We start from the raw sequence: 9,555 nt of genomic DNA, 5'->3' as shown, positions 1-9,555 counted from the left end.
AATCGACCCCGGTCGAACCAGGTCGAACCACAATGACCCGTGACCCAAAATATTTCCGGTTCGCTCGCCGGTCTGGTTTTAAAAACACTGCCTCTAAGCCATCTTGTTTCTAGTTAAAAAGGTTTTGCGAATTATTGTTTGATTGTTTCGGAATTTGACGTTCTTACTAAAATGGCAAGAAGTATATTGTATCTTAGAATAATTTGTAACATGTCATCTAATACAATATGCAGCCGACAAAGAAAATAGTAGTATTAAAAAAACAAAGAAATTATAAGTAATTATCCTAACTCGAACTGTTTTACTAAATCTAGCCTAATCTCACAAAAATTGATCAGAGTTAAAACACATGATTTAACCAAAATCAGTTTTTTTTCAAAGCTACTATATTTTTTTTTTGGGCTCTAGAACGTAAAATGCATAACACTTATATCTTGGATTTAGAAAATATACAAATAATTAAATTAAAATTTTCAAACCTACAACCAAAAATATTTACAGCTATAACAAAAAATAACGATCTACAATATCAATTCAACAACAACATATATAACATTCTAACCAAACTCTTCATTTGTAAATTATTTTCCTTCTACTTGAGTTTTAATTTCGAGTGTTTATTTGAAATTTAGTAATTGACAATTTTGTATAGAAGAAAATAACATACAACACTTCTTTGATATTTTGTTCCTTATTAATTAGTTTTTTTTTTAAATAAATGATGCGTCTTTTGTTCAAAAAAAAAAGAAAGATGTGTCAAAATTTGATTGCAGATGTGACTTCAAATGTGTTTAAATGTTAATATTGATCTCCGCCGTATTTAACACCTCCTCCTCCTCCTCCTCCTCTCTGCAATCTCACTCCAAACGCCGAGCCTAACGTCTTTCTTCAATCGCCGGCCTGCAGATTTGAGCGCAATACGAGAGATCCGACGAGCAGATCATCTTCTGCTCTCTGCTTAACCTGCAAAGATGGTGAGAAAACTCAAATCTCCCAGATCTCAAGCGAACTTACTTGCGATCCGATCTAGATTTTTCTGCATTTCATCCGTAATCCTAGTGAGATCGTGAAATCCGAAACCATTCGGGATTCTTCGTTGTAGTTTTTTTCCTCGTGAAATCGAGTTATATAGTGTGTGGCATTTTGGTTGATGAGATTGAACATCGTGGATCATGGTTATTGAATGGTGTTTATATCTATGGCTCAAGATTTGTACTGACTATTCCTTATCCTTCCTTCCTTTTTTTTTTGTTTCAACAGCCGCTCAGACTCGACATCAAGGTACTTGTATAGTATTAGCAACAGTTTTTCTAACGTTCTTATCTGTTTATCGCTGTGGTGATGATTTGCTTTTGTTGTTGTTTCTGTGGATCAAAAATAACAGAAAAAATTTGCTCAACGATCAGAGAGAGTTAAATCTGTGGATCTGCATCCTACTGAACCATGGTAAGTCGTTGTGCTAATACTACTTGCAGCTTTGTTACATTTTTTTTTTTTGTATTTTGGATGTGGTTATATAGAATAGCAATTCTATTTCTCATGGTGGTGGTTGAACAATGTGCTGTTACAGGATTCTAGCAAGTTTGTATTCTGGAACCCTGTGTATTTGGAACTACCAGACACAGGTCCGTGAATGTTTTCGAATTTTTTTTTTATGATTTAGTAGTTTTATGATTTATTGGAGTTCCTTCTAATCTGAATCTAATATGATTGTCCTCTCAGACGATAACAAAATCCTTCGAGGTTACCGAATTGCCAGGTAAAAATAATTTGACGAGAGTTTTCTTTTGTTATAGATTTTTCACTTGCTGTGTATTATGGCCTTGTGTAGTTTGGTTTTGATACTGATTTTTTTTTTTTATATATGACTTTGCAGTTAGGTCGGCCAAGTTTATTCCACGCAAGCAATGGGTTGTGGCAGGAGCAGATGATATGCACATCCGTGTCTACAATTACAACACAATGGACAAGGTTAAAGTATTTGAGGCTCATTCCGATTACATTAGGTGTGTCGCTGTCCATCCCACCCTTCCGTATGTGCTCTCATCTTCTGATGATATGCTCATTAAGCTTTGGGACTGGGAAAATGGTTGGGCCTGTACTCAGATATTTGAGGGACATTCTCACTATGTGATGCAAGTGGTGTTTAATCCAAAAGACACCAACACCTTTGCCAGTGCATCGCTTGACCGTTCCATAAAGGTGTGAGAAATGCCCTCAAGCTTTTATTTATGGCTTAGTCAGCTTTAGGTGCTGTAAAAAGTTTTTGCTCAGACTGTTTTTTTTCATGCTCGTTCATCTTCAGATATGGAATCTTGGTTCCCCAGACCCAAATTTTACACTGGATGCTCATCAGAAAGGAGTCAACTGCGTAGATTATTTCACAGGGGGTGATAAGCCCTATTTAATTACTGGCTCTGATGATCATACTGCTAAGGTCTGTTTCAGTTTATATATGATTTGTTTCGCCTGAGCATTATGTGTTTGCAGATCATTTACTAGTTGTACTTTTGGAGTCAGGTATGGGACTATCAAACTAAGAGTTGTGTCCAGACGCTCGAAGGGCATACCCACAATGTATCTGCAGTATGTTTCCATCCGGAGCTTCCAATAATACTCACAGGTTCTGAGGATGGCACAGTTCGCATTTGGCATGCCACGACTTACAGGTGTTTTTATCTAAAATCTTTCTTCTCTCAATAGAGATAACAATGCTGATACTTTTTTGGGGGTATTTAACATTCAACTATGCCTTTGGCACATGAGGTTCTTTCTCGTACTCATTTTCATAGTAGGTTTATTTTGTCTTTTGATTTGTTATTTCTACTTTTATTTTTTCAGGCTAGAGAACACATTGAATTATGCTCTCGAGAGAGTCTGGGCCATTGGTTACATAAAAAGTTCGCGCAGGTAAGTATTTGGACTTTTGCTTCCTCTATGTAGATTTGCTTTCAAGGAATAGATTTTCTCTCTTAAGTAGAATCTTTATGTCTCCATTTTGTTGTTAATTTTCTTCTGAAATTGACTATTTGAAGAGCTAAGAATGCTTATAATTACTAAGAGCTATTGAGGGATCAGTGTTAACGCTGTATTCAACTGAGCATTCACGACCATCTAACGAATGTGGTTGCATTTTACAGGGTTGTGATTGGATATGATGAAGGAACCATCATGGTTAAAATTGGACGAGAAGTTCCTGTCGCTAGCATGGACAGTAGCGGAAAAATTATATGGGCTAAGCATAATGAAATCCAAACTGCAAACATCAAAAGTATTGGTTCCAGTTACGAGGTCTAACTTCTAACTCTAACTACTTTATTATAACATGGCCGAACCTGCGCGACTGTATATTGTCTGATGCTTTTAAGCTTCCGTCTCTTTACTTAGGTTACTGATGGAGAAAGACTCCCCTTGGCTGTTAAAGATCTGGGGACCTGTGATCTGTATCCACAAGTGAGTGTTACTATAAAGAACCGTCTGAAACTTGTCTTGTTGTGAGGATTATTATAGGAGCTATTGGGAAAACTTTCGAAGTTGTTGGTATAACTAGAGTCATACTTCAGCTAAATATGATGCTTTATTCATTCTTTGAAACAATTTTATATTCAGAACGAAGTGGGTAAAATAGATGATGGAAATTTAATTCTGTTTTTGGCGAAGTCCCAAGAGCGCGGTTCTGTATAATCATATCATGTATCTCATAAATAGCTCTTCATTCTTATTCTCAGAGCTTGAAGCACAACCCTAACGGGAGGTTTGTCGTAGTCTGCGGTGATGGAGAGTACATAATCTACACAGCTTTGGCTTGGAGAAATAGATCTTTCGGTTCTGGACTGGAATTTGTTTGGTCATCCGAGGGGGAATGTGCAGTTCGAGAGAGCTCGTCAAAGATAAAGATATTCAATAAAAATTTCCAGGTCTTCTATTCTCATTATGGCCTTTCCAATACATTTTTTTGTTAGAGTGTGCTTCTAGGGTAAAAGATACATTTTTCTGGATTGTTATGCATTTTGTTGTTGTGAGACTTGTTGAACCTTATGAATTCTTCAAGGCGGTCGTGATGAGATCGTTGAGAGATCCGTAGAAACATTGTGTAACGATCTAGGGTCTCGGATTGTAATCGGATTGCATCTTGTTATTCTATATTGAGTGAGTTCAGTTACAACACACATCACTGTTTTATTAAATTAATAAGGTGGTGTTTTCAGGAAAGGAAGAGTATTCGGCCCACTTTCTCAGCTGAGAAGATTTTTGGAGGATCCTTGTTAGCAATGTGTTCAAATGATTTCATCTGCTTTTATGATTGGGCTGAATGTAGGCTGATTCAGCGAATTGATGTCACAGTAAAGGTATTCAACCACTGAATTTGTCTCTGTTGTGGGATTCTACTTTCATCAGTTTATTTCCTATTCTCTCTTTACATTATATTTTCAGCTGAAAGTTGTCCCCGTATGTGTTTTTTCTAACTCTTTAATGTTCCCATGAAAAATCTGCAGAATCTTTATTGGGCAGAAAGTGGTGATTTAGTAGCCATTGCTAGTGATACATCATTCTACATCCTGAAGTACAATGTGAGAGTCCCGCTCAGCCTCAAAATTTTTCAGCAATATATTTTCATTTCCACTTTAGTAGAATGCTTACTCTGGTGTTCCTCTCTGTTGCAGCGTGACTTGGTTTCCTCCCATTTTGCTACTGGAAGACCAACCGATGAAGAAGGTGTTGAGGATGCTTTTGAGGTTCTCCATGAGAATGATGAACGTGTTAGGACAGGTATATGGGTCGGGGACTGCTTCATTTACAACAACTCTTCTTCGAAGCTTAACTATTGTGTTGGAGGCGAGGTACTCTTCGTGTATTTTGATTTCTCCAATCATCTTTATGAGTTACTCTATATCTTAGCTGCTAATATACTTACGGCAGGTAACCACAATGTATCATTTGGACCGTCCAATGTATTTGTTAGGCTATATTGCCAATCAAGGCCGGGTCTACTTGGTAGACAAAGAATTCAAGTACGTTCCTTTGTTTCTGTCTTTTATTAGATTGTTTAATAGTTCATTCAAAATATGCTAACGTATTTCACCTTTCTTGGGAATGCAGTGTCATAGGATATACCCTGCTGCTTAGCCTGATTGAATACAAGACTCTTGTGATGCGGGGTGATTTGGACAAAGCCAATGAAATTTTACCTACAATCCCTAAAGAGCAGCATAACAAGTACGTGACAAGTTATTTTAGTCTAAATTTCTACATTTACATATTCAATATGTACCGCAACTTATCTCCTACTGCGTCCTATGTCCTAAGTGATGTTATTTTTAGATTGCCAATGGTCTTTGTTATTCAGTTTACTAATAATATTGTTATTTTGTCTACGTTAAGATGTTTATGAGGACTCACTCAACTTGATATTGCATTTCCCTCTTCTATCGGTATTTCACTATTTTGTGTACATCTCTCTTACTTTGTTCTGGAACTGCTTCAAATTGTTAGTATTGCTCACTTCTTGGAGTCTCGGGGAATGATTGAAGATGCTTTAGAAATTGCGACAGATCCTGACTACAGATTTGAGCTTGCCATACAATTGGGTAGACTTCAAATTGCCAAGGTAAATATTATATGTGATGGTTGAATTTTTAAGAAGTATTTTGACTTTATTTATTTACTTAGCAATTTGGTTTTTTATCCTTGTTTTCCATACTTGTAGGAAATCGCTGAAGAAGTGCAGAGTGAGTCTAAATGGAAGCAGTTAGGAGACTTAGCCATGTCTTCTGGCAAGGTATATCTTCTTTAGAATATTCTGTCCTAATGTTTTGCAGTGGTAATTTTAAGAAACTGAACTCTCTGTGCGAATGCTATATCATTCGAATTCCATACACTCCATTGTATTGATAATATAAAGTTGCTATTTGTAGATTTTAAGATGGCATATATTTTCTTCTAATCTTCGTGGATTCATCTTTGATACCTAGTATCTAAGTGATTGTATTTGAATTTGTGTGTTTCATCATGATAGCTGCAATTGGCAGAGGATTGCATGAAGTACGCTATGGATTTGAGTGGTTTGCTATTACTATATTCTTCTTCGGGAGATGCTGAAGGGATGTCAAACCTTGCATCTCTTGCTAAGGAGCAGGGAAAGAACAATGTCGCCTTTCTTTGTTTATTCATGCTGGGTAGATTGGAAGATTGTCTGCAGTTATTGGTGGAGAGGTACATCATTAGCGCTCAAAATGTCGGTTAATAAAATCCAAATCCACATGCTTTGTGTTATCTCGATGACAAGTTTTCCTTCTTTTTTTTCAGCAACCGGATACCAGAAGCTGCTCTGATGGCACGTTCTTATCTTCCAAGCAAAGTTTCAGAGATAGTAGCTCTCTGGAGGAAAGATCTAAGCAAGGTTATTTACTCATCTTTCTATGAATTTTTTTGGTGAATGACAAAAAATGTAATATGGCTTTAAAGTTATCTTTGACTTTTCGACAGGTTAATTCGAAAGCAGCAGAATCTTTGGCTGATCCTGAAGAGTACCCAAATCTTTTTGAGGATTGGCAAGTTGCTCTTTCTGTTGAAGCGAATGCTGTAGAGGCGAGGTACTCCTAGCATATTTTATTAGCTAATGATCATTATGTTTTGTATACGAATTTTCTGAACAGGTAGCCCACTCACTATTTCACTTCATTTTTACACATTGAGATGGTTAATGTTGATAGCTCACACCCAGAGAGTATCATTGGTTTGGTCGTCAAACAAAGAAACTGACTCTTGTTTATCTACAGGGGAGGTTATGCTGCTGCAGAAAATTATGCAACACACGCTGATCAACCTTTCACTACTCTCGTGGAAGCCTTCAGAAACCTGCAAGTTGAAGCAGAGGAACCAATTGAAAATGGAGACATGGATGACGAGGTAAGTTATTTTGGGAACTGTATTGTTTAAAAAAATGGTTCGTTTAATTGTGTTCTTTTTTTGTTTGTATGCTGTACAGGTAGAAGAAGAAAATGGTGATGCAGAGAATGAAGGAGGTGAAGAGGAAGAGCATGAAGAAGAAGAAGAAGAAGTGAATCAAGAAGAAGAGGGAGTCGTTGATGAAGACTCGACAGATGGTAGTGCTGTACTTGTTAATAGAAGTGAGGGTGAGGAAGAGTGGGGTACGATTAACAAAGGAAACCAATCAGCCTAATAAAAGCAAGCAAGTCAGTCCAGGATCAATTGTTGAAAAATCAAAAGAATATATATAGATTGTTTTTTTGAGTGATTCATTTGAAACCTCCCAAGGCAAATAAAAGTTGGCCTGTTCTAACATATCATCATCATCCCTTATTTATTTGATCATAATCGAGTTTTGCAATGAGATGGGATAGGTTGTTATGAGTTATATAACTTTGTTACACATTGATGTGGCTAGGATCTGGAGACTCGTCTCTCTTAAAATATATTCATTTTGCAGTAAGTGTTTTGGAAGTTGGAACTAATCGTTTTGCATTTGTGTTTGTTTTGCAGTGCTTACCCCAGGTCAATAGCTAGTGACAGTACTTGGATCCAGTTTGGAGAATGAGTTCTTGGTGGAAGATGTGTGGTTTTCTTTTATCTGTTCGTGAGCTCCCAGGTGGTTGGTCTTTTGGCACTCTGATATTGATCATTCTATATCATAAAGTATACACAATAGAGAGTTTATTTTCTTGTTTTTTCTTTTACAAAATCATTGCTTTTAGAATTTCAAAGCTCATGTTTTTTTTACAAATTGATCGTACATATAATATAAATTCCTTTATTTTAAGCTATGAATTGGAGTGTGAGGGTGTGATGAAAACATCTTCGTGCATAGTTTGAGGAAAATGACATGGCTATCAAAATAATAAAAATCGATGGAAAAATTGTAAGACTATTAATTAATTATTTGAAGGAGTAAAAGAAAAGAAAGAAAAAAAAGGGGATCAAAAATGGATTTATTATTTATTTTATTTTTTTAATTATAAATTTTTATTCAACCGAAACTTGGGAGATCAGATCTAGTTACAAACCCACTTTGAACAAATGTTCCAAAATCAAACTATTACAAAACAATCTTCGTCTGTCTACGGCAAATCTGAAAGAACACGTGTTCGTACGGCAGCCGCTTTTTCTGTTGTAAAAAAAAGGGGATCAAAAATGGATTTAATATCATATCAGAAAGAACACGTGTTCGTACAACAGTCGCTTTAGTAAATGGGGCATTTAATATAAGATTTGCTTTTGATTATTTATTCTTCCCTGGATTACTTACTACTTTCACTCCGGCGTCGTCAGGGGTTCTCTGCTACTTGTGGGGGCATCTCTCTCTCTCTCTCTGTAAGTCTCTCGGAATCTCATCTTGTAATGATCTGAGTCTTAGGGGTTTGTTTTCATGCTCATTTTTTGGAGGTCATCGTTGCTCGGGAAATGAGCTGATCATAGTAATCGGATTCCGTTTCTTTTCTTTTGTCTTCGTAGTTTAGTTGAGAATAAGAATTGTGATTTCTTCAGTGATGGTTTTGATGCTCATATATATATGAATTAGATTGGTACTGGTTTTGTTTGGTGGTTCTTACCGTGATTGTGAATCTAATCTTGTTTGTAGGTACACCTGATTCAATGGGGGACTCAGAGCCTTCGAAAAAGAGAGGTGCTTTGAGGGAGCTCTCTCGTGGTCTTGATAGTGATGATGACACATGTGCATTTGAGAGTGGTACTTTCAAGACTGCTAGTGAGGAGGTGTTGGCTACCAGAAGAATCCTCAGAGTTGATGCCGCCGTAACCAACAAACAAGAGGCACATTATGATGGAATAAGATCTGATGCCCCCAAGGTAGTTATTGATGGTGGTCAGACTAAATATGACACAATAACAGTAAAAGATGCAGCTGGGGAAGAGACTGAAATGGCTAAAGATGACAACACCAAGGGGAGTGACTCTGTTGACAAGAGTGATCAGCCATTAACGGTGGAGAGACAGCTAAAGATGAGACAAAAACAACAACAACAACAACCCAAGTCCAAGATGCTGCTGGGGAAGAAAAGGCTAAAGATGACAACATCAACTTTGGTAAGGGTGGTGTTGACAAGGATTCTTCAGGTGGTGATCAGACTGAGATACAAGGAAAGGAAGGCACTGATAACAGTGGAGCCTTTTTTCCCCCATTCCACCTGCATTCAAATTGCAAAAACGCTTTCTCAGGGTTTCCCACCAGTACCACAGCTTTCTCTGTTTCTTCCTTCTCCTTCGGTTCCACTGCCTCAGGTTCCGTGTCTCGCACTCAACTGTCATCCTACGGCTTCAGCCTCCCAAGCGATGGAACCTCTTCTATCTTCGGTACCACACAGAGCGCTGAAACAGGAGAAGAGAAGGAAGAAACAGCTTTCACAGCTGATTCAGTAGTATTGTTCGAGTTTTTTTCAAGGAGGATGGAAAGAGCGTGGGAAAGGACAAGTCAAGGTAAACGTATCAACAACCACTACTGATAGCAGAAGAAAAGCAAGGCTACTTATGAGATCAAAAGGAAACTACAGGTTGATCTTAAACGCTAGTCTATACCCG

At 37.3% G+C, this 9,555-nt stretch overlaps 2 protein-coding genes across 5 annotated transcripts; both read left to right on the top strand.

Moving 5' to 3' along the window:
* The first annotated feature begins 762 nt into the window (after positions 1 to 762).
* LOC130506741 (coatomer subunit beta'-3-like) lies at positions 763 to 7,784 on the top strand. Of its 4 annotated transcripts, none has more exons than XM_057001425.1 (25): positions 763 to 974; positions 1,261 to 1,281; positions 1,385 to 1,446; positions 1,571 to 1,625; positions 1,723 to 1,759; positions 1,877 to 2,202; positions 2,306 to 2,437; positions 2,521 to 2,669; positions 2,842 to 2,910; positions 3,141 to 3,291; positions 3,388 to 3,453; positions 3,729 to 3,917; positions 4,209 to 4,349; positions 4,497 to 4,571; positions 4,665 to 4,841; positions 4,921 to 5,012; positions 5,101 to 5,217; positions 5,494 to 5,608; positions 5,708 to 5,779; positions 6,017 to 6,213; positions 6,307 to 6,400; positions 6,487 to 6,593; positions 6,780 to 6,909; positions 6,989 to 7,106; positions 7,504 to 7,784. In XM_057001425.1, exons 1-25 carry the CDS (start codon positions 972 to 974, stop codon positions 7,521 to 7,523), a joined length of 2,715 nt encoding a protein of 904 aa, XP_056857405.1. In that variant the 5' UTR covers positions 763 to 971; the 3' UTR covers positions 7,524 to 7,784. The 4 variants fall into 4 exon arrangements, with proteins under 4 accessions (XP_056857405.1, XP_056857404.1, XP_056857403.1 ...); XM_057001424.1 differs by having other exon boundaries at positions 6,989 to 7,151; XM_057001423.1 differs by having other exon boundaries at positions 6,989 to 7,192.
* Positions 7,785 to 8,103: 319 nt separating this feature from the next.
* Positions 8,104 to 9,501, top strand: LOC108858906 (uncharacterized). Its single transcript, XM_057001426.1, has 2 exons — positions 8,104 to 8,331; positions 8,600 to 9,501. Exon 2 carries the CDS (start codon positions 8,614 to 8,616, stop codon positions 9,394 to 9,396), a length of 783 nt encoding a protein of 260 aa, XP_056857406.1. The 5' UTR covers positions 8,104 to 8,331; positions 8,600 to 8,613; the 3' UTR covers positions 9,397 to 9,501.
* The last annotated feature ends 54 nt before the right edge of the window (positions 9,502 to 9,555 follow it).

The sequence above is a fragment of the Raphanus sativus genome, unplaced genomic scaffold, assembly GCF_000801105.2.
Source record: "Raphanus sativus cultivar WK10039 unplaced genomic scaffold, ASM80110v3 Scaffold3608, whole genome shotgun sequence".
Lineage (NCBI taxonomy): Eukaryota > Viridiplantae > Streptophyta > Magnoliopsida > Brassicales > Brassicaceae > Raphanus > Raphanus sativus.
This window is presented reverse-complemented; position numbering and strand designations above follow the sequence as displayed.